At 43.4% G+C, this 26,061-nt stretch overlaps 1 protein-coding gene across 1 annotated transcript in view; it reads right to left on the bottom strand.

The window, feature by feature from the left end:
* Positions 1 to 7,116: 7,116 nt before the first annotated feature.
* The window catches only part of EPYC (epiphycan), a 66,441-nt gene continuing 47,496 nt past the window's right edge, over positions 7,117 to 26,061 (bottom strand). Inside the window, exons 3-6 of the mRNA XM_063930500.1 lie at positions 21,729 to 21,887; positions 19,453 to 19,655; positions 10,657 to 10,752; positions 7,117 to 7,691 (exon numbers count right to left, since the gene is read on the bottom strand). Coding sequence (XP_063786570.1) covers positions 7,521 to 7,691; positions 10,657 to 10,752; positions 19,453 to 19,655; positions 21,729 to 21,887 — 629 coding nt within the window. The 3' untranslated portion in view covers positions 7,117 to 7,520. The remainder of the gene's footprint in view (positions 7,692 to 10,656; positions 10,753 to 19,452; positions 19,656 to 21,728; positions 21,888 to 26,061) is intronic.

Here is a 26,061-nt window from a genome sequence, read left to right as displayed (position 1 = left end):
CGGTAGTCCACGGCTGTAGCTACCTCTGTGTCGGCACTCGGCAGTCCATCCATAATTGTATACCACCTACCCGTGGTTTTTTTTTTCTTTCTTCTTTATACATACTACATCTCATTATCAACCAGTCTATATTAGCAGCAGACACAGTACGGTAGTTCACGGCTGTAGCTACCTCTGTGTCGGCACTCGGCAGTCCATCCATAATTGTATACCACCTACCCGTGGTTTTTATTTTTCTTTCTTCTTTATACATACTACATCTCATTATCATCCAGTCTATATTAGCAGCAGACACAGTACAGTACGGTAGTCCACGGCTGTAGCTACCTCTGTGTCAGCACTCGGCAGTCCATCCACAATTGTATACCACCTACCCGTGGTTTTTTTTTTCTTTCTTCTTTATACATACTACATCTCATTATCAACCAGTCTATATTAGCAGCAGACACAGTACGGTAGTTCACGGCTGTAGCTACCTCTGTGTCGGCACTCGGCAGTCCATCCATAATTGTATACCACCTACCCGTGTTTTTTTTTCTTTCTTCTTTATACATACTACATCTCATTATCATCCAGTCTATATTAGCAGCAGACACAGTACAGTACGGTAGTCCACGGCTGTAGCTATCTCTGTGTCGGCACTCGGCAGTCCATCCATAATTGTATACCACCTACCCGTGGTTTTTACTTTCTTTCTTCTTTATACATACTACATCTCATTATCAACCAGTCTATATTAGCAGCAGACACAGTACAGTACGGTAGTCCACGGCTGTAGCTACCTCTGTGTCGGCACTCGGCAGTCCATCCATAATTGTATACCACCTACCCGTGGTTTTTATTTTTCTTTCTTCTTTATACATACTACATCTCATTATCATCCAGTCTATATTAGCAGCAGACACAGTACAGTACGGTAGTCCACGGCTGTAGCTACCTCTGTGTCGGCACTCGGCAGTCCATCCATAATTGTATACCACCTACCCGTGGTTTTTTTTTCTTTCTTCTTTATACATACTACATCTCATTATCAACCAGTCTATATTAGCAGCAGACACAGTACGGTAGTTCACGGCTGTAGCTACCTCTGTGTCGGCACTCGGCAGTCCATCCATAATTGTATACCACCTACCCGTGGTTTTTTTTTCTTTCTTCTTTATACATACTACATCTCATTATCATCCAGTCTATATTAGCAGCAGACACAGTACAGTACGGTAGTCCACGGCTGTAGCTACCTCTGTGTCGGCACTCGGCAGTCCATCCATAATTGTATACCACCTACCCGTGGTTTTTTTTTCTTTCTTCTTTATACATACTACATCTCATTATCATCCAGTCTATATTAGCAGCAGACACAGTACAGTACGGTAGTCCACGGCTGTAGCTACCTCTGTGTCGGCACTCGGCAGTCCATCCATAATTGTATACCACCTACCCGTGGTTTTTTTTTCTTTCTTCTTTATACATACTACATCTCATTACCAACCAGTCTATATTAGCAGCAGACACAGTACAGTACGGTAGTCCACGGCTGTAGCTACCTCTGTGTCGGCACTCGGCAGTCCATCCATAATTGTATACTAGTATCCATCCATCTCCATTGTTTACCTGAGGTGCCTTTTTGTTGTGCCTATTAAAATATGGAGAACAAAAATGTTGAGGTTCCAAAATTAGGGAAAGATCAAGATCCACTTCCACCTCGTGCTGAAGCTGCTGCCACTAGTCATGGCCGAGACGATGAAATGCCAGCAACGTCATCTGCCAAGGCCGATGCCCAATGTCATAGTACAGAGCATGTCAAATCCAAAACACCAAATATCAGTAAAAAAAGGACTCCAAAACCTAAAAGAAAATTGTCGGAGGAGAAGCGTAAACTTGCCAATATGCCATTTACCACACGGAGTGGCAAGGAACGGCTGAGGCCCTGGCCTATGTTCATGGCTAGTGGTTCAGCTTCACATGAGGATGGAAGCACTCAGCCTCTCGCTAGAAAAATGAAAAGACTCAAGCTGGCAAAAGCACCGCAAAGAACTGTGCGTTCTTCGAAATCCCAAATCCACAAGGAGAGTCCAATTGTGTCGGTTGCGATGCCTGACCTTCCCAACACTGGACGTGAAGAGCATGCGCCTTCCACCATTTGCACGCCCCCTGCAAGTGCTGGAAGGAGCACCCGCAGTCCAGTTCCTGATAGTCAGATTGAAGATGTCAGTGTTGAAGTACACCAGGATGAGGAGGATATGGGTGTTGCTGGCGCTGGGGAGGAAATTGACCAGGAGGATTCTGATGGTGAGGTGGTTTGTTTAAGTCAGGCACCCGGGGAGACACCTGTTGTCCGTGGGAGGAATATGGCCACTGACATGCCTGGTGAAAATACCAAAAAAATCAGCTCTTCGGTGTGGAAGTATTTCAACAGAAATGCGGACAACAGGTGTCAAGCCGTGTGTTGCCTTTGTCAAGCTGTAATAAGTAGGGGTAAGGACGTTAACCACCTCGGAACATCCTCCCTTATACGTCACCTGCAGCGCATTCATAATAAGTCAGTGACAAGTTCAAAAACTTTGGGCGACAGCAGAAGCAGTCCACTGACCAGTAAATCCCTTCCTCTTGTAACCAAGCTCACGCAAACCACCCCACCAACTCCCTCAGTGTCAATTTCCTCCTTCCCCACGAATGCCAATAGTCCTGCAGGCCATGTCACTGGCAATTCTGACGAGTCCTCTCCTGCCTGGGATTCCTCTGATGCATCCTTGCGTGTAACGCCTACTGCTGCTGGCGCTGCTGTTGTTGCTGCTGGGAGTCGATGGTCATCCCAGAGGGGAAGTCGTAAGCCCACTTGTACTACTTCCAGTAAGCAATTGACTGTTCAACAGTCCTTTGCGAGGAAGATGAAATATCACAGCAGTCATCCTACTGCAAAGCGGATAACTGAGGCCTTGGCATCCTGGGTGGTAAAAAACGTGGTTCCGGTATCCATCATTACTGCAGAGCCAACTAGAGACTTGTTGGAGGTACTGTGTCCCCGGTACCAAATACCATCTAGGTTCCATTTCTCTAGGCAGGCGATACCGAAAATGTACACAGACCTCAGAAAAAGAGTCACCAGTGTCCTAAAAATGCAGCTGTACCCAATGTCCACTTAACCACGGACATGTGGACAAGAGGAGCAGGGCAGGGTCAGGACTATATGACTGTGACAGCCCACTGGGTAGATGTATGGACTCCCGCCGCAAGAACAGCAGCGGCGGCACCAGTAGCAGCATCTCGCAAACGCCAACTCTTTCCTAGACAGGCTACGCTTTGTATCACCGGTTTCCAGAATACGCACACAGCTGAAAACCTCTTACGGCAACTGAGGAAGATCATCGCGGAATGGCTTACCCCAATTGGACTCTCCTGTGGATTTGTGGCATCGGACAACGCCAGCAATATTGTGTGTGCATTAAATATGGGCAAATTCCAGCACGTCCCATGTTTTGCACATACCTTGAATTTGGTGGTGCAGAATTTTTAAAAAAACGACAGGGGCGTGCAAGAGATGCTGTCGGTGGCCAGAAGAATTGCGGGACACTTTCGGCGTACAGGCACCACGTACAGAAGACTGGAGCACCACCAAAAACTACTGAACCTGCCCTGCCATCATCTGAAGCAAGAAGTGGTAACGAGGTGGAATTCAACCCTCTTTATGCTTCAGAGGTTGGAGGAGCAGCAAAAGGCCATTCAAGCCTATACAATTGAGCACGATATAGGAGGTGGAATGCACCTGTCTCAAGCGCAGTGGAGAATGATTTCAACGTTGTGCAAGGTTCTGATGCCCTTTGAACTTGCCACACGTGAAGTCAGTTCAGACACTGCCAGCCTGAGTCAGGTCATTCCCCTCATCAGGCTTTTGCAGAAGAAGCTGGAGACATTGAAGGAGGAGCTAACACGGAGCGATTCCGCTAGGCATGTGGGACTTGTGGATGGAGCCCTTAATTCGCTTAACAAGGATTCACGGGTGGTCAATCTGTTGAAATCAGAGCACTACATTTTGGCCACCGTGCTCGATCCTAGATTTAAAGCCTACCTTGGATCTCTCTTTCCGGCAGACACAAGTCTGCTGGGGTTGAAAGACCTGCTGGTGAGAAAATTGTCAAGTCAAGCGGAACGCGACCTGTCAACATCTCCTCCTTCACATTCTCCCGCAACTGGGGGTGCGAGGAAAAGGCTCAGAATTCCGAGCCCACCCGCTGGCGGTGATGCAGGGCAGTCTGGAGCGACTGCTGATGCTGACATCTGGTCCGGACTGAAGGACCTGACAACGATTACGGACATGTCGTCTACTGTCACTGCATATGATTCTCTCAACATTGAAAGAATGGTGGAGGATTATATGAGTGACCGCATCCAAGTAGGCACGTCACACAGTCCGTACTTATACTGGCAGGAAAAAGAGGCAATTTGGAGGCCCTTGCACAAACTGGCTTTATTCTACCTAAGTTGCCCTCCCACAAGTGTGTACTCCGAAAGAGTGTTTAGTGCCGCCGCTCACCTTGTCAGCAATCGGCGTACGAGGTTACATCCAGAAAATGTGGAGAAGATGATGTTCATTAAAATGAATTATAATCAATTCCTCCGCGGAGACATTGACCAGCAGCAATTGCCTCCACAAAGTACACAGGGAGCTGAGATGGTGGATTCCAGTGGGGACGAATTGATAATCTGTGAGGAGGGGGATGTACACGGTGATATATCGGAGGATGATGATGAGGTGGACATCTTGCCTCTGTAGAGCCAGTTTGTGCAAGGAGAGATTAATTGCTTCTTTTTTGGTGGGGGTCCAAACCAACCCGTCATATCAGTCACAGTCGTGTGGCAGACCCTGTCACTGAAATGATGGGTTGGTTAAAGTGTGCATGTCCTGTTAATACAACATAAGGGTGGGTGGGAGGGCCCAAGGACAATTCCATCTTGCACCTCTTTTTTCTTTAATTTTTCTTTGCGTCATGTGCTGTTTGGGGAGGGTTTTTTGGAAGAGCCATCCTGCGTGACACTGCAGTGCCACTCCTAGATGGGCCCGGTGTTTGTGTCGGCCACTAGGGTCGCTTATCTTACTCACACAGCTACCTCATTGCGCCTCTTTTTTTCTTTGCGTCATGTGCTGTTTGGGGAGGGTTTTTTGGAAGGGACATCCTGCGTGACACTGCAGTGCCACTCCTAGATGGGCCCGGTGTTTGTGTCAGCCACTAGGGTCGCTTATCTTACTCACACAGCTACCTCATTGCGCCTCTTTTTTTCTTTGCGTCATGTGCTGTTTGGGGAGGGTTTTTTGGAAGGGACATCCTGCGTGACACTGCAGTGCCACTCCTAGATGGGCCCGGTGTTTGTGTCGGCCCCTAGGGTCGCTTATCTTACTCACACAGCTACCTCATTGCGCCTCTTTTTTTCTTTGCGTCATGTGCTGTTTGGGGAGGGTTTTTTGGAAGGGACATCCTGCGTGACACTGCAGTGCCACTCCTAGATGGGCCCGGTGTTTGTGTCGGCCACTAGGGTCGCTTATCTTACTCACACAGCTACCTCATTGCGCCTCTTTTTTTCTTTGCGTCATGTGCTGTTTGGGGAGGGTTTTTTGGAAGGGACATCCTGCGTGACACTGCAGTGCCACTCCTAGATGGGCCCGGTGTTTGTGTCGGCCACTAGGGTCGCTTATCTTACTCACACAGCTACCTCATTGCGCCTCTTTTTTTCTTTGCGTCATGTGCTGTTTGGGGAGGGTTTTTTGGAAGGGACATCCTGCGTGACACTGCAGTGCCACTCCTAGATGGGCCCGGTGTTTGTGCCGGCCACTAGGGTCGCTTATCTTACTCACACAGCTACCTCATTGCGCCTCTTTTTTTCTTTGCGTCATGTGCTGTTTGGGGAGGGTTTTTTGGAAGGGACATCCTGCGTGACACTGCAGTGCCACTCCTAGATGGGCCCGGTGTTTGTGTCGGCCACTAGGGTCGCTTATCTTACTCACACAGCTACCTCATTGCGCCTCTTTTTTTCTTTGCGTCATGTGCTGTTTGGGGAGGGTTTTTTGGAAGGGACATCCTGCGTGACACTGCAGTGCCACTCCTAGATGGGCCCGGTGTTTGTGTCGGCCACTAGGGTCGCTTATCTTACTCACACAGCTACCTCATTGCGCCTCTTTTTTTCTTTGCGTCATGTGCTGTTTGGGGAGGGTTTTTTGGAAGGGACATCCTGCGTGACACTGCAGTGCCACTCCTAGATGGGCCCGGTGTTTGTGTCGGCCACTAGGATCGCTTATCTTACTCACACAGCTACCTCATTGCGCCTCTTTTTTTCTTTGCGTCATGTGCTGTTTGGGGAGGGTTTTTTGGAAGGGACATCCTGCGTGACACTGCAGTGCCACTCCTAGATGGGTCAGGTGTTTGTGTCGGCCACTAGGGTCGCTTAGCTTAGTCATCCAGCGACCTCGGTGCAAATTTTAGGACTAAAAATAATATTGTGAGGTGTGAGGTATTCAGAATAGACTGAAAATGAGTGGAAATGATGGTTTTTGAGGTTAATAATACTTTGGGATCAAAATGACCCCCAAATTCTATGATTTAAGCTGTTTTTTAGGTTTTTTGGAAAAAAACACCCGAATCCAAAACACACCCGAATCCGACAAAAAAAATTCGGTTAGGTTTTGCCAAAACGCGGTCGAACCCAAAACACGGCCGCGGAACCAAACCCAAAACCAAAACACAAAACCCGAAAAATTTCCGGCGCTCATCTCTACATTCCACTAGTCGGGATGCCGATGTCGGTATACTATCCTGTGCGGCGGTAATTCATACCGAATCCATCTGTAATGCTGAATTGCTATGCAAATGTCCAAGATATTTTGTGGATTAATTCCGATTTTCCACCTATGCAAACATATGCATTTTGAAACGATGAAGCAGTGTGTATCGCAAATGACCACATGGTGGCAGAAAACCCCTACACCACGTCTTAAGGATGGCTACAACTACTGTATAATTTGATACCTTATAAATTTACGTATAAGTGTCCTAAAATGTTGTATGCTCAACTAAGTAGTTTTCATAAAAAAATCTGAATTGTATTAAGACACAAGAACTATCAAGGTACATTACAATCACCAACAATCTTTATGTACATCTTTTGTGCAGGTTTAGCACAGTTTACATTTTCTACACTTAAAATTAACCAGATTTACTAAAAACTTGTAGGTAGCATACAACAAAACAAAATACAAATACATGATTGCAACTTACTTCAGTTAATAAAATGTTAACTAATTATGAGAAAGTACCTTTATGTACATTTTTGTGCATATTATTTTCCAGTTTTTAGTATATTTAATAGTTGCATTTATTTCAATTTGCATTTTTTTTTAATGAGAAAAACTTGTATTGAATGAAATATCTTATACACAGTTGAAATTGACATTTGAAATAGCAAAATATGTTATGTATTATAAAGCCAGGTACATATGTTATTGTCTTTGAGTTAGTTTGTGGTCTTCTGACTTAAACAAGTCTGCCAACTGGTATACGAGGTAGACACATATAGGCCTGTGGGGTTTTACTCAGGTTTATTGGGTTTCCATCCAGTCTGATGTCTTCAAGAGCTCTTCGGGCATACGAAAAATCTTTCATGTTGCAGAAAGTATCTTCATGCAGTTCCTGAATGTTGTTATCCTAAAACAGTCGTACAAAGTTAATTATCTTATATACAGTATATACATTTTCTTAGCCACGTGATATTTCATCATTTCATCGTACAGTATAGAGACTAGGGTTTAAATGGTACTAGGGTTGGCGTCACCAAGTGCAAATTGGTATCTAGAAAAACGGGCATGAGTTTGTAGGTAAGGGGACATGGCCTTGCAGCCCCGCTCCCCCCCCCCTTTTTTCATTACTCTGTGGTCAAACCCAGCAATCCTGGAGATGCTAAGCTGCCCCTAGAGACTTCAGAAGAAGCCGCTGACACAAGAGGTGGGGGGATACATGAAGATAATTGTAGGTGAATGCAAAGGTGGTGTGTCTGTACACTGGACATGGGTGCTTATTATATGTCTGCTAATATAGTGCATACACACTGTGCTAGCAATATCGCACAATAACATCATGGCGCAGCCAGTTCGTGCATGCAGCTTTGGATGATAGTCCAAACTGAGCTGCATGCACAGGCAACACAGGGGTACAATAATGATGAGTGGGACCGTGCATCGTTCATCGTTTGCAGCATACACAATGGATGATACTCTAAACAATATCGCTCCGGAGGGTAAACATTAGCGATATTGTTTACAATATTGCCTAGTGTGTATGCATCTGAAGTCCAGATTGTGGCAGATCTAATATAGAATGATTACTGGTCACAAGGAGAAATCATTTTTCTTCTTTTTTCATTAGTTTTTGAGTTTATATTGTTTATTTTATATTTTCTACCATTTATATAATGTAATTTACTGGCTGATGTGTGTATCTTGTGATTTGAAAATAAAATTTTATTGTATCATACAATTATCTGCCCCTGGGTGCTGTTCTATCTTACTTTATGTATCTGTCTATCAAGGGCTGAGTATCCCTTGGAAAATAGCAGCAGGGAGGACAGGTAATTTAAACACCTAAGAAAAACCAAACCAAAAAATTCCCTAGCGCTTGTATAGTCAACTATCCTGCTCGTTTTATCATATATAATATAAATAAAAATTGTTAACATTAAGCTGCTCCCAAATGGTACTACTGAAATACCAGCTGTGGATTGAAAATGCAAAAAAGATATAGGTATATCAGGAAGCGCTGTAGTATTAAAGTAAAAAAATATTTTATTACACAATAATCTAAAAACAATTCAATAAGATAGACATATAATTCATATAGCTATATAATTGCTTCTCTCATAAGTGTCTCCAATAGTATCAAGCCGCACCAAGACCCTTAGTTGCAATGTTCTTTATATTTGAGGATATAAGGTGCTTATATAAACCATAAGGTTTTAATGGACAGTGAGTGTCCCGTTTAACACATAACTCCTTAGATCTTTATTGTCAGTCAAACAGCAGCGTGAGGATTTTAGTGGCAAGCAAACCAACATGCAGTGACTCCTCCGTTAATTGACGTTATGTGATCGCTGTGTGAACAGGCTGAGGGAGGGCGCTTATATCCTTAAATATAAAGAACATTGCAACTAAGGGTCTTGGTGCGGCTGGATACTATTGGAGACACTTATGAGAGAAGCAATTATATAGCTATATGAATTATATGTCTATCTTATTGAATTGTTTTTAGATTATTGTGTAATAAAATATTTTTTACTTTAATACTACAGCGCTTCCTGATATACCTATAGATTTAAACACCTGATTAAGTGCTTGGTCTTAGGCCCTCATTCTGAGTTGCTCACACGGTAGCAGTTTTTTGCAGCCGTGCGATCAGATAGTCGCCTCCTATGGGGAGTGTACTTTAGCTTAGCAAGTGTGCAATAGCTTGTGCAGGGGAGCTGTGCAAAAAGTTTTTGTGCAGTTTCTGAGTAGCTCTGAACTTACTAAGCCACTGCGATCACTTCAGCCTGTCAGGTCCCGGAATTGACATCAGACACCCACCCTGCAAACGCTTGGACACGCCTGCATTTTCCACGGCACTCCCAGAAAATGGTCAGTTGCCACCCAGAAATGCCTTCTTGCTGTCAATCACCTTTGCGATCGCTGCTGCGTTCGCATTCTTCATAAGGTCCCACGCTGCCCGCCATTTCCCGTCGCCAGGCAGTGACGCACCTGCGTATTGTGGTCACGGCGTATGCACAGTTCAGACCCAATCACATCGCTGCGAACAACTGCAGCGTGTGATCAGGTCTGAATTACCCACTTAGTTTTATATTGTAATAAAATTATAATTTCCACACTCTACAAAATTAGATTGCTTGTTTAAATGTGTACCCTGGTGCACATTTGTTGGCCCTGCTTAAATATAAAAAAATAACTGGAGAAAAAATAAAAAAATCTAGCCAAAACCACAGCAATAATCCTGAATATACCTTGTTACTTGACATAAACAAATCCTCATAAGTCAGTTTTGAATGTGGCAAAAGCCAAATCGCTATAAATAGTTATAGAAGACCCTCCTTTTTTTCAATAGTATATGGTCAATTTATTGATAAAACAACTTTACATAACACCACCAGCAGCTTTGTAAAAACACGGACCCCTTGGACTGATTATTTGGTGGCCGAATCCCTGAATACTATTTAACTAATTCCTCTTAATAAAATATATTGCATAAACAGCGGCACTTCATCTACCTTTCTACACAACCTACCCTCAAGCACATTATTAAACATGTTTATTATATATTCTCTAAGACAATTCTCATATATAACACTCATAGGACCTCATTTAGAGATGGACGCAGATCGTTGCGTCCACAGTAAGATCTGCGTGCATCAACTCACATGCAATCAGGTCTGAATTAGGCCCCATGTCTGTTTATTAATTTTGATATATTTTTTTGATCTTGTTTTAGTGTTTAAAAATACTAAATAAAATTACAAAATAAATAAATAAATGAAGGTCAGGACTGAAAAATAATTGTTATCAGAGTTGTTGTTGTTTCTACAAAGAGATAATGTTAGTAAATGTAAACAACATAATAAACCACTGACCTGAAGATGAAGGGCCTGCAGGCTATCAGGAAGAGGTATTGGGATATGGTCTAAGTCATTATTGGTTAAATACAAGAGACGAAGGTCTGCCATGTCCTAAAAATGGAAAGATATTATATCATAACCTGCAGCACATTTAAATGCATTGTAACACAATTACCAAAAACATATGAATGACATGATGTTTTGGTTTTGGGCATGAGGAAATGGCCATAAATGTATTTCTCCCTGCTGGATTATTTGCAATAATTTTATTAAGGGAAAGCAAAACTGTGAGGAAACATTTCTGAAGGCAATTCCTGAGAGGGTATAATGGGTGAATTTCAAAGGACCAGTTCAAACAGGTTGTATAATAATTTATTATATGACCTACTGCAGTAACCTTCATATCAGAAAAGCACAAATGGAAAGTACATAGCATACTCTATTGTCACTGGTGGATGGCCGCTTCCATCTCTCTCCCACTTCCTCATATGACTTTAGATTGTGACTCAACAAATATTTTCTCCCTATCAATGAACTGTGTTTTATATAAAGGCACATTTCACACATATATTTTGTTGTTTCTCTCACAGTATATAACTGTCAAAATAAAGGCACCACTTGCATATATGAAGCATGCTATGCATGTTTAAAGCAGTTTCTGATTTAATGTATCAATTAACGTATCATCATGGGTCATATGTAAGTATGAGTAGCAGTGGTACTGTTCATTATTTGTGTTCATATGGGTACAAGGAGAGGTATTAGGTCATACTTGCCTACTTTTGAAAACTAATTTCAGGGAGATTCTAGTTGGCAGAAGAATGTGTCGCACCATTGAGTAGGTGTGTCATGCTCCACCCACATAGCATGTCTATTTCCACCTATGGGCGTATCTATGCTGAAATGCTTGTTGCTAGATATTTTTACATACAGAGACGGCCCTGACCAATATGATGCCCTAGGCAAGATTTTGGCTGGTGCCCCCTAGCACCACCGCTAGTTCCGCCTCTGACCTTGCACCTCTTTCCCAGGACCACCACCCCTCATCCATAGCAGTCCTTATTTTGGTGTTTGTACCCCCTATATTTTAAGTAGGAACAGTTCGCACATTTGGCACACAGCCCAAAAAGGGGTGTGTTTTTGCTGGCAAGGGGCATGGCCACACAATAGTAATCCCAATTCCAATTACGCCACACAGTACTGCAACTTTATCCACATTTGATCATGCAATAGTGTCCATAATTCATATTACATCCCACAGTAGTATCACTTTACCTTATAAACGTTACTCCTCACAGTAGAGCCCCTTATTCACATTATATCACACTGAATTGCTCCTTATTCACATTACACCCCACCCTATTGCTCTTTATTCACATTAGACGACACAGTAGTGCCCTTTCTATATGCAATGCCACATAGTAGAGCACCTTATTCACATAATGCCACACAGTAATGTTCCTTACACATATGAGACATATTATTAATGTCCTTATAAACATAATGTGCCTTACACATTATGACAACCTTTATTAATGCCCTTTTACACATAATGTCCCTTACACATATGCTGCACATTATTAATGCCCTTATACACATAATGACACACATAGTGCCCCCTACACATTTGCTGCACATTATTAGTGCCCCTATACACATAATGACACACATACAGTAGTACCCTGTTACACATATGCCGCACATTATTAATGCCCTTATACACATAATGACACACATAGAGCCCCTTACACATATGTTGCACATTTTTTATGCATTTTTACATAACACACATAATGCTCCTTACACATATTCCGAACACTACTGCACAACCAACCCACTCACATGCACACAGCACTCACACTGCCACTAGCACTGTGACCTCTGCCTCTGCTTGGATACAGATGTGTCCTCATAAATCTTGCCTCAGTGCTAACATTGGGCACATGTTTTTAGTGAAAATGCATCTTATTTGCATTGCTATGTGGCTAGGATGCACAAGCAGCTTCTGCTGATTAAAATGATATGCAGCATGCCTATATACTGTGTGAGATTGTGGCTGTATCTGCATATGAAATGCTACACACAGAATATAGGTATGCCGCATATCATTTTAATCAGCAGAAGCTGCTGATGCCCCTAGGCATATCAAATGCCCTAGGCAATTGCCTAGTTCGCCTATGCCTATGGCCGGCTCTGTTTACATATATAAAAATATATTTTGGGAAATTTTGCAAGCATCATCATTACTAACATTGCTGACTGCAATTTGTGTGCAACTATCTACTGTGATATTCCTTTTTTTTTTTTTTTGTTCACTCAGCACTATATTATACCTTCCAACTGTCCCGCTTTTTGTGGGGCACTGTCCGGCTGTCCATCTTGTGGACTGCAGTGTCACGCAGTGGGGGGGGGGGGCACAATTGGGAGACGTCCGGTGAATAGATGCTCTATACATTATGACAGCAAGAGGGACTAGGGGGCATGACGTCAGCTCCCAGAGCTCTGGACACCCCCCCTCAGTGACAAACTGGGAGGCGTGACTTACAATCGTGGCATTTCCGCAAAGCTATGGCCCCTTTTTGGGCGTGCATGGCTTTGCTGCACGCAGAAATCCCAAGTCTCTAAACATGAATGTTGGGAGGTATGACTATATAAATTATAAACGTGATGCCTATTCAATTCCAAATGCAAATGGTAAAGTGAATAGTAGTCATTGGTTACCCATTTCTTTTTTCAAGTGTTTTTTTTTCCCCTATTGTGAATTTATTTAGAGATTATATTATGTTGTGGAGAAACATTTAAGCTGTTTTGGTAGCTCATAGCCTAACATACTATTCAGACACTTTGGGTCAAATGTGATGCCATCCGAGTTCGCCCGATGTGGGGTTGCCAGCCAAACTCACATATTTTAAAGGAGCAGTCATTTACAAGGCATGGTTATGCCTTGTAAATGGCAGCCCCTTTAAGAAAACATTCAAGTTCGGACGGCAAACCCGCACAACGAGCGAACTTGGACGGCATTAAATCCGGCCCTTTATGTTGGTATTCATTTTATTTGACAGTTACCTATATGAAAATTATTTGCCCATTGAATAAAGATCATCTAATTGTAATAATGCAAAAACAGGAGATTTACTGTTAGTTTTGGGGTTTACTGTATTTACTGTAAGTGAAGAAAATTTCTTTTTATTTGAAATCGTCAGAAATTTTTTATAAATAAATTGGGTATCAGTTGACTGTTAACTGATATGGTCAGAATACCTAGATAGGCTACATATTGGTTCTAGTGCAGTTGTCATCAAAATAGCTGACTTACCATGTAAGTAAAACTAAAGACAATGGACCTTATTCAGTAACGATTGCAGTTTCTGCTAAAAAGCAGTTACTGCAATCAAATAGTTGCCACTCAGAAATAGAGAAAAAATGCCCATTGCAGAAATTGCGAATGCATCGCAATATGCAGACTGATTGCAAAACCATATGCAATTACCAGAACATCAAAGACTTTTCTTATCTGCGCCAGGCAAGGTCATCCACAATTCTTGTGACACAAGAGGCTGGAAGTGGGCATGGCTGACGTCAGACACCCTCCTTAAAAATGCCTGCATTTTTTTAGACACACCCAGGAAATGGCAGGTTTCCACCCAGAAACACCGGCTTCCTGTCACTCAAACAGTGTCTGCATTGCAATCATGATGTGTATACATTTTCTGTCACTATTATTACTCGCATATATGCGCAATGCAAATGCTTCGCATGCGCAGATGTTCGATAATCGCCAGTTTGAGATTCACAAATTTTGCAATCCAACTTCAATAAGGTCCATTGTGTATTTATACCCTATTGAAACCACCAAAATGTTCTCGATTAAACCCTTTTTAGAAATGAACAAGAAAAATCTATTAAAAGCCCTGCCATATGAAGTAAATTATTCTAATATGTAAGAGGGGGGAATGCTATCTGACTGCCAGGGCCGGTGCTAGGGTGTCCGGCGCCCTCCTGCAAACTATAAATTTGTGCCCTCCCATATTTTACAAAGGGACAGCGTGCTGCAAAAATGGGTCTCACAAGGAAGGGGAGTTGCCACACAATGGTACCCCCATTTCAAATTACGCCACACAGCAGCACAATCTTATTCACATTACCCTGTGCATAGTAGTGCTGTTTATACACATAATAGCCCCTGTAGTAGCACCAGTTATACGCATAATATCCCCTGTAGTAGCGCCGGTTATACGCAAAATAGCCCCTGTAGTAGCATCGCTTATACGCATAATATCCCCTGTAGTAGCGCCGGTTATACGCATAATAGCCCCTGCAGTAGCACCGCTTATACACATAATGTCCCCAGTAGTGGCGCCGGTTATATACATAATATCCCCTGTAGTAGCGCCGGTTATACGCATAATAGCCCCTGTAGTAGCACCATTTATACGCATAACAGCCCCTGTAGTAGTACCAGTTATATGCATAATAGCTGCTCTAGTAGCGCCGGTTATATATAATCCCCAATAGGCGTGCGCAGCTAATTATATTAGAGGGTGCACCGCAGGAGGGGCGTGTCTAGTAGTATTTTACATAGCTTAATCTAATTTCTCTCTAGCTCCTAATGATAATGTAGACCCCAGAGAAATAAAATGAGACCAGTGGGTACTGTCTGTCTGCTACAGCATAACCCTGAGCCCTAGCTGCCGCTGCACCCTATCACTGCTTACACTTCTCCAACTTATCCCTGACACAGTGGCAGAACTAGCGAGTGGCGGGCCGAGGTGCATATGTATTCCCACCACACACACACACACACACACACACACACACACACACACACACACACACACACACACACACACACCCCCCACACCTCTTGCACCCCACCCCCCATCATCTACACCCTGTTTTTGAGTGGTTCAATCTGTAAAGTATGGGAGATTTAGGGGGCTGAACATTTAAGTTTTAATACAAGAGAAGTAAAGTTTAAAATTGACACATGTGCCGTGAGAGCCACGGTGCTACTATGCCATCAGACTCCTACTACGCAGGCCACCAGCATTTCTCACACATGTCTCCATGCTTACCAGCTACTGACAGTAGTGCCCCTTATTCACATTATGCCACACAGTAGGAGCAAAAATTCACATTACGCCACACGGTATGAGCAGAAATTCACATATCACCACACGGTATGAGCAGAAATTCACATTATGCCACACGATATGAGCAGAAATTCATATTATGCCACACAGTATGAGCTGAAATTCACATTACGCCACACAGTATGAGTTGAAATTCACATTATGCCACACAGTATGAGCTGAAATTCACATTACGCCACACAGTATGAGCTGAAATTCACATTACGCCACACGGTATGAGAAAAAATTCACATTACACCACACAGTATGAGCTGAAATTCACCATAGGGCACACAGTATGAGCAGAAATTCACATTACGCAACACAGTATGGCCCCAGCGGTGCCAGATGCAAATTACACCCCCCCACACACACACCGCAGAGTTGCCAGATACAGATACACCTCCCCATAGGTGCCGGATACAGATACCCCCCACCCCAGGTGCCAGATACAGGCAATCCCCCCCAGAGGTGCCAGATACAGCTAATCCCCCCTCCCCCCAGAGGTGCCAGATACAGATAACCCCCCCAGTAGTGCTCACCGCCGCTGCTGTTGCTGGCTTGCTGCTGCTTCATGTGTTGTGTGAGGGGAGGAGAGTGCAGCGAGCGTCTCTCCTAAATCCCACTCCTCACTGACGGAAACCCTCCTGCAGCGGTGGCCATTTGAAACATGGCACCGTGAGGTGGGGGCCGGACATGATTAAGAGAACTCAGGGAGGACAGAAACCTCCCATGCGCACGCCTATGTAATGCCCTCAGAAGTGCCATTATTTTACAAATTATGACCCCCCTCCCACACATACACATAGATAGAAACACACATACACACACACACACACACATAGATACACATTCATACTGTAGATACACATACACATAGATAGAAACACACACATATATACACACACATACTGTAGATACACACACACACACACACACACACACACACACACACACACACACACACACAGAGCATACTTGCCTACCTGACCCTCTCCATGAGGGAGAAAATGCTCTGTTCCTGGACTTTCCTGGTAATGTGTGATTGCCATCAACTGTGGTGAAACACCTTTCTTATCAATTAACTAGCTCACCACAGGTGATGGCAATCATACATTACCAGGAAAGTCCAGGAACAGAGCATTTTCTCCCTCATGGAGAGGGTCAGGTAGGCAAGTATGACACAGACACACACACACACACACACACACACACACACACACACACACACACACACACACACCACACCTCTTGCACCCCACCCCCCATCATCTACACCCTGTTTTTGAGTGGTTCAATCTGTAAAGTATGGGAGATTTAGGGGGCTGAACATTTAAGTTTTAATACAAGAGAAGTAAAGTTTAAAATTGACACATGTGCCGTGAGAGCCACGGTGCTACTATGCCATCAGACTCCTACTACGCAGGACACCAGCATTTCTCACACATGTCTCCATGCTTACCAGCTACTGACAGTAGTGCCCCTTATTCACATTATGCCACACAGTAGGAGCAAAAATTCACATTACGCCACACGGTATGAGCAGAAATTCACATATCACCACACGGTATGAGCAGAAATTCACATTATGCCACACGATATGAGCAGAAATTCATATTATGCCACACAGTATGAGCTGAAATTCACATTACGCCACACACTATGAGTTGAAATTCACATTACGCCACACAGTATGAGCTGAAATTCACATTACGCCACACAGTATGAGCTGAAATTCACATTACGCCACACAGTATGAGCTGAAATTCACATTACGCCACACGGTATTAGCAAAAATTCACATTACACCACACAGTATGAGCTGAAATTCACCATAGGGCACAGAGTATGAGCAGAAATTCACATTACGCAACACAGTATGGCCCCAGCGGTGCCAGATGCAGATTAAACCCCCCCCACACACACACCGCAGAGTTGCCAGATACAGATACACCTCCCCATAGGTGCCGGATACAGATACCCCCCACCCCAGGTGCCAGATACAGGCAATCCCCCCCAGAGGTGCCAGATACAGCTAATCCCCCCTCCCCACAGAGGTGCCAGATACAGATAACCCCCCCAGTAGTGCTCACCGCCGCTGCTGTTGCTGGCTTGCTGCTGCTTCATGTGTTGTGTGAGGGGAGGAGAGTGCAGCGAGCGTCTCTCCTAAATCCCACTCCTCACTGACGGAAACCCTCCTGCAGCAGTGGCCATTTGAAACATGGCACCGTGAGGTGGGGGCCGGACATGATTAAGAGAACTCAGGGAGGACAGAAACCTCCCATGCGCACGCCTATGTAATGCCCTCAGAAGTGCCATTTTTTTACAAATTATGACCCCCCTCCCACACATACACATAGATAGATACACACATACACACACACACATAGATACACACACATACTGTAGATACACATACACATAGATAGAAACACACACATATATACACACACATACTGTAGATACACACACACACACACACACACACACACACACACACAGAGCATACTTGCCTACCTGACCCTCTCCATGAGGGAGAAAATGCTCTGTTCCTGGACTTTCCTGGTAATGTGTGATTGCCATCAACTGTGGTGAAACACCTTTCTTATCAATTAACTAGCTCACCACAGGTGATGGCAATCATACATTACCAGGAAAGTCCAGGAACAGAGCATTTTCTCCCTCATGGAGAGGGTCAGGTAGGCAAATATGACACAGACACACACACACACACACACACACACACACACACACACACACACACACACACACACACACACACTTTCTCACTCTCCTTTAACATATCATTTGACTGGATGGAATCTGGATCTGCAGCAGCTTCTGTCCTCCTCCTGCAGCCTGGTCCCATGTAGCCCCGCCCCTTGGCACAATATAGCCCCACCCCCTTTCCATCCAGGACACGGATGGGCACTGCAGGGGGCTAGAGTGAAGCTTCAGGCTGCCGTTGCCGCTGCCTGTCAAATGGTGTGACAGGCACAGCAGCCGCCAGCAGCAGCAGGGAGGCCAGGCACAGCACAGGGATGCAGAGCCAACCTGCAATGCACTGCATCCCTTTGCTGAGTGGGTAACGTCAGGCCTGCTGACTTCTACACTGTATTGTCATAGAACATTTTTATTATCCTATTAAAGTTGCAAAAAAGTTTTCTTATACAACTACGATCTCTTATCCATGGGATAGTCAATCATAAAACTTTTATTGGTGAAGGTTGCATCTTGGCCTGTGGATTTTTTTATGAGACCTGGGGGGAATGTAAAAGCTCCTGATTTTGAAACACTGGTAAGAATACAGTTGCAGTCTCCAATTATCCACCATAATCACTGTCCACTGGATGTATGTGTAATAATAGCCTGCCACGTGTAAACTCATCCGAAATGCACCAGAAAAAAACAAGCAGAATTAAAGAGATCCCCCTGGCTGATATCAAGATACTTTTCTCTGAGTTGCTATGTTATTAGGGTGATGATGTTGGAGGGGGTGGGGGGATTACTTGGTCTTGCTATCTATAGGATACAAGTCTCTGTCACATTTTTCAATGAGCACAGTGTAAATTAATGGGAAATGGATGACATAGATAGATGCACAATAGCAAAATACCAGGCTTCTTTTTCTTTTTTTAAACAAAAAACCCTCCAGCATGTTTTTATTTTAGCAACATACTTTGAATGCCTCCTGCTTTATTCCTTTGCGTCCAAGTCTGTTCTTGCTGACATCTAGGAAATTCAGAGTGTTCGGCAGTTCTGGAAGTTGCCTTACTCTGTTGTCCAATAGGATGAGCTCATTAAGCTGCTGCAAGTTCCTGAAAGCATCTTCATCAATTTCTGTTATGATATTTGATGTCAAATCAATCTTCTGTAATTTATCTAAAAGAGACAGTGACTCAAGTGAATACTGACTTGAAGAAGTGATATCTCTGACATTAAAATGATCACATAATACTGTAGAACGGTGGTTAGTATTACTGCCTCACAGTGCTGGGATGGCCATATATATGTGGGAAGTTTGTATGTTTTCCCAGTGTTGTTGTGTTTCTCCAGGAGCACCAGTTATCTTCCACACCGTAGAACACATAACGGTTGATTAATAGACTAGTGTATTTTTGTATATTGTATGCTCCACTGGGGCAGTAACTGATGTTAATGATTAAATATCCTTTATAAAAGTGTTAAATTGTTAAGTATAAACAACTCTTAATTTATACTGTAATTAATGAATGTATTTATTTATTTATGATCAGTTATTTATATAGCGCACACATATTCCGCAGTGCTGCACAGAGAATACTTGGCCATTCACATCAGTCCCTGCCCCAGTGGAGCTTACAATCTATATTCCCTACCACATGCACACACATACACTAGTGTTAATTTTGTTGGCAGCCAATTAACCTACCAGTAGTTAATGAGAGACAGCAATGTAATATTGTTCACTAGCAGTATACTGTATATACAGTACGTTGGCGTTATTTTAAAGCAATGATAGTTAGGCAGCACATCATGCTATCTAATTATACCCGTTACCTTTAAAAAAAAACCTTGCTATGATATCATGTTTGTTTATTTATGAAAATGAAGTTAATTTAAATGAATTACTTATTTTAAATAATTAATAACTTCTTCAAATGCTACTATGCAAAGCACTTCAAGACTGACATAGATTCAATATATTTGTGTCAATGATCTGGTCTTCATATTATTCCAGCTTCAAGAACAAATAATAATTTACAGTAAATACTGTAGATGCTATATTCTCTCTGCTCCTTTAGGTATCTCTATTCACTCTCTTGCACAGCCCTAATTTTTAGTTGGTTGGGTGTGAAATGCCAGCTGTTGGGGCATCGGCGGTCACAAGACCAACTGCGGCATCCCGACAGTTGAAATTATGACAAGGGGTGGTAAGTAGTCTAACCCTCCCCCTACCCTACCCTACCTTAACCCTCCTTTTTACTTGCCTAACCATGATTCTCACCCCCCCCCCCCCACCTCAGCCTAACCCTAAACTCTCTGGGTGGCACCTAAACCGTACCCTTCCTCCCCACACCCTAAACCTAACCACCCCCCACAGGCTTGACAGATGACCACCCCCTTGGGTTGGTTATGGTATACCGGCAGTGAAGATGCCGGCAGTCAGAATACCAACACTTGCATCCCGAATGCCTAATCCCGACAGGTGTCTACAACTAAACTAACCCTAACCCTACCTCTAACCCTCCACTCCTGTAGCCTAATTTTCACTCTCCCCCCACAACCTAACCCACCATGCCACAGCCTAACCCTCCCCGGCATACTTACAGTCAGGATCCCAGCTGTTGAGATTCCAGCATCAGCATTCTGTTAGCTGTTGGGATTCTAGTATCAGTCTTCTGATGGCCGGAATCCCGTATGTCAGGATGCCAACTTCATCCCCCCTTGCCTACCTCGGGGATTTGTCATTGGGACTCTGTATGGGGTACTAAATACCTAGATGTTTTATGGATTTTTAGTTAACGTTCTCTGCATCATGTTTATGTGGTTTGGTGTTATATATATGGCTGCCCTTTGGGCTACTCTTTCCACATTGTTATTGTTACCGCATTGTTCGGTAAACACTCTAGCCCACTCACCTGGGCTATTTCAGTTCTCCGTACCCCTTTCTAATGCTTGTCATTCCCTCACACTACCCTTTCCCAATGGGAAGTTATGGTTCTTCTGGCCTAATTAACGCTTTGCACCCTTACGGCATCCTTAACACTGACAATTTGTGACAATAATAAAAGCTATAGTATCATTTGAATATGTTGGTAAATTAATATGCCATCCTCCAGTTTGAAAAAAAAAATCTTTATACCAACTTGTGTTACATATACAATTACTGATTGAAAGTAAAATGTAGCAGGAGGTTTTGTAAGAAATATTTAAAATCAATAACGACAATATCTATTAAAAAAAAAGACATACTCAGATATGAAAAATCATTCTTGTTTATCTTGCTTATCTTATTGAAACGTAAGTAGACGTGGGTTGTGTCTTTTGGAAGAGGAGGAACTGAATCAAGGTTGTGATCATCACAGTAAACCGTGGTACGTATGCATCCACAGAGAATACAGGTGGAAATGCCTGCAAAATAAACAGAACAAAACCTGGGATTAATATTGTCAAACCTATTACATGTGAAATTAATCTTGACTTATTAATCAATAAAAACAATATAATTTGCTTTGTCTATTTGTTTGCTGCCGCGAACCCAAACCTGCTCATTTCAGTGTGTCAATGTGGTCATAAATCTAGGTATGTAAGCCAGGATTTGCCAAGCCTTGTAGAGTGATAAATAGCATAGTGATAAAGTACCAACCAACCAGCTCCTGTCATTTTTCAAATACAGCCCGTAATATGGCAGTTAGGAGCTGATTGGTTGGTACTTTATCACTGTGCTATTTATCACTCTCCAAGGCTTGATAAATGGGAACCATAGTCACAAGGTGAACTTGATTACAACTACATGGATGAAATGCTCGATTATTATTGTTGTTATTATTATTATTATTATCTTTTATTTATATGGCACCACAAGGGTTCCGCAGTGCCCAATTACAGAGTACATATGCATATAATCAAAACAGAAAAACAGTGACTTACAGTTGAAGACAATATAGAACAAGGTTACAGGGTAACTAAGCATAACTACACCAGTAGACAACACTGAGATAAGTATCAAGGTGGCCGAGAACTGCAGGATTTGGGCAATTGAGGATTATTAAAGTAAGAAAAGGATAAGCACATGAGGGAAGAGGGCCCTACTCGTGAGAGCTAACATTCTAAAGGGGAGGGGCAGACAGACAGGGGTGAGACAGATGGACTAGTCTCTAAGTAGTATTTACAATCTTCCGGCAGCCTGGCTCACCACAGCCACAGGTAATTGGTAGAGATGAGCGGGTTCGGTTCCTCGGAATCCGAACCCGCCCGAACTTCATGTTTTTTTTCACGGGTCCGAGCGACTCGGATCTTCCCGCCTTGCTCGGTTAACCCGAGCGCGCCCGAACGTCATCATCCCGCTGTCGGATTCTCGCGAGGCTCGGAATCTATCGCGAGACTCGGATTCTATATAAGGAGCCGCGCGTCGCCGCCATTTTCACACGTGCATTGAGATTGATAGGGAGAGGACGTGGCTGGCGTCCTCTCCGTTTAGAGTGACTAGAGTACTAGAGAGAGAGAGACACAAATTTTGGGGAGCATATAGGAGGAGTACTACTTGCTGCTGATAGTGTGACCAGTGACCAGTGCCACCAGTTTAATTAATCCGTTCTCTGCCTGAAAAAAAACGATACACAGTGTGACACAGTCACACATACCATATCTGTGCTCAGCCCAGTGTGCTGCATCATATACTGTATATCATTATCTGACTGCACTTAAGTACAGTGCACACTTTTGCTGCCAGAGTGCCACTGCCAGTGTGACTGACCAGTGACCACTGACCACCAGTATTGTGATTGTCTGCTGACCACCAGTATATTGTGATTGTCTGCCTGAAAAAGTTAAACACTCGTCGTGTGGTGTTTTTATAAACGCATTCTGCAGACAGTGTCCAGCAGGTCCGTCATTATCATTACATAATATATACCTGTCCGGCTGCAGTACTAGTGTGATATATATATATATTTTAATTTTATATCATTATCATCCAGTCTATATTAGCAGCAGACACAGTACGGTAGTCCACGGCTGTAGCTACCTCTGTGTCCGCAGTCGCTCGTCCATCCATAATTGTATACCACCTACCCGTGTTTTTTTTTTTCTATCTTCTTGATACTAGTAGCTTACTTTAGGAGTCTGCAGTGCTGAGTCTGACAGACAGTGTCCAGCAGGTCCGTCATTACATAATATATATACCTGTCCGGCTGCAGTACTAGTGTGATATATATATATATTTTAATTTTATCTCATTATCATCCAGTCTATATTAGCAGCAGACACAGTACGGTAGTCCACGGCTGTAGCTACCTCTGTGTCGGCAGTCGCTCGTCCATCCATAATTGTATACCACCTACCCGTGGTTTTTTTTTTCTATCTTCTTGATACTAGTAGCTTACTTTAGGAGTCTGCAGTGCTGAGTCTGACAGACAGTGTCCAGCAGGTCCATCATTACATAATATATATACCTGTCCGGCTGCAGTACTAGTGTGATATATATATATATTTTAATTTTATCTCATTATCATCCAGTCTATATTAGCAGCAGACACAGTACGGTAGTCCACGGCTGTAGCTACCTCTGTGTCGGCAGTCGCTCGTCCATCCATAATTGTATACCACCTACCCGTGTTTTTTTTTTTTTCTATCTTCTTGATACTAGTAGCTTACTTTAGGAGTCTGCAGTGCTGAGTCTGACAGACAGTGTCCAGCAGGTCCGTCATTACATAATATATATACCTGTCCGGCTGCAGTACTAGTGTGATATATATATATATTTTAATTTTATATCATTATCATCCAGTCTATACTAGCAGCAGACACAGTACGGTAGTCCACGGCTGTAGCTACCTCTGTGTCCGCAGTCGCTCGTCCATCCATAATTGTATACCACCTACCCGTGGTTTTTTTTTTTTCTATCTTCTTGATACTAGTAGCTTACTTTAGGAGTCTGCAGTGCTGAGTCTGACAGACAGTGTCCAGCAGGTCCGTCATTACATAATATATATACCTGTCCGGCTGCAGTACTAGTGTGATATATATATATATTTTAATTTTATCTCATTATCATCCAGTCTATATTAGCAGCAGACACAGTACGGTAGTCCACGGCTGTAGCTACCTCTGTGTCGGCAGTCGCTCGTCCATCCATAATTGTATACCACCTACCCGTGTTTTTTTTTTTCTATCTTCTTGATACTAGTAGCTTACTTTAGGAGTCTGCAGTGCTGAGTCTGACAGACAGTGTCCAGCAGGTCCGTCATTACATAATATATATACCTGTCCGGCTGCAGTACTAGTGTGATATATATATATATTTTAATTTTATCTCATTATCATCCAGTCTATATTAGCAGCAGACACAGTACGGTAGTCCACGGCTGTAGCTACCTCTGTGTCGGCAGTCGCTCGTCCATCCATAATTGTATACCACCTACCCGTGGTTTTTTTTTTTCTATCTTCTTGATACTAGTAGCTTACTTTAGGAGTCTGCAGTGCTGAGTCTGACAGACAGTGTCCAGCAGGTCCGTCATTACATAATATATATACCTGTCCGGCTGCAGTACTAGTGTGATATATATATATATATTTTAATTTTATATCATTATCATCCAGTCTATATTAGCAGCAGACACAGTACGGTAGTCCACGGCTGTAGCTACCTCTGTGTCGGCAGTCGCTCGTCCATCCATAAGTATACTAGTATCCATCCATCTCCATTGTTTACCTGAGGTGCCTTTTAGTTGTGCCTATTAAAATATGGAGAACAAAAATGTTGAGGTTCCAAAATTAGGGAAAGATCAAGATCGACTTCCACCTCGTGCTGAAGCTGCTGCCACTAGTCATGGCCGAGACGATGAAATGCCAGCAACGTCGTCTGCCAAGGCCGATGCCCAATGTCATAGTACAGAGCATGTAAAATCCAAAACACCAAATATCAGTAAAAAAAGGACTCAAAAATCTAAAATAAAATTGTCGGAGGAGAAGCGTAAACTTGCCAATATGCCATTTACCACACGGAGTGGCAAGGAACGGCTGAGGCCCTGGCCTATGTTCATGGCTAGTGGTTCAGCTTCACATGAGGATGGAAGCACTCAGCCTCTCGCTAGAAAAATGAAAAGACTCAAGCTGGCAAAAGCACCGCAAAGAACTGTGCGTTCTTCGAAATCCCAAATCCACAAGGAGAGTCCAATTGTGTCGGTTGCGATGCCTGACCTTCCCAACACTGGACGTGAAGAGCATGCGCCTTCCACCATTTGCACGCCCCCTGCAAGTGCTGGAAGGAGCACCCGCAGTCCAGTTCCTGATAGTCAGATTGAAGATGTCAGTGTTGAAGTACACCAGGATGAGGAGGATATGGGTGTTGCTGGCGCTGGGGAGGAAATAGACAAGGAGGATTCTGATGGTGAGGTGGTTTGTTTAAGTCAGGCACCCGGGGAGACACCTGTTGTCCGTGGGAGGAATATGGCCATTGACATGCCTGGTGAAAATACCAAAAAAATCAGCTCTTCGGTGTGGAAGTATTTCAACAGAAATGCGGACAGCATTTGTCAAGCCGTGTGTTGCCTTTGTCAAGCTGTAATAAGTAGGGGTAAGGACG

This window comes from Pseudophryne corroboree, chromosome 6 (genome assembly GCF_028390025.1).
Source record: "Pseudophryne corroboree isolate aPseCor3 chromosome 6, aPseCor3.hap2, whole genome shotgun sequence".
NCBI classification, from domain to species: Eukaryota; Metazoa; Chordata; class Amphibia; order Anura; family Myobatrachidae; genus Pseudophryne; species Pseudophryne corroboree.
This window is presented reverse-complemented; position numbering and strand designations above follow the sequence as displayed.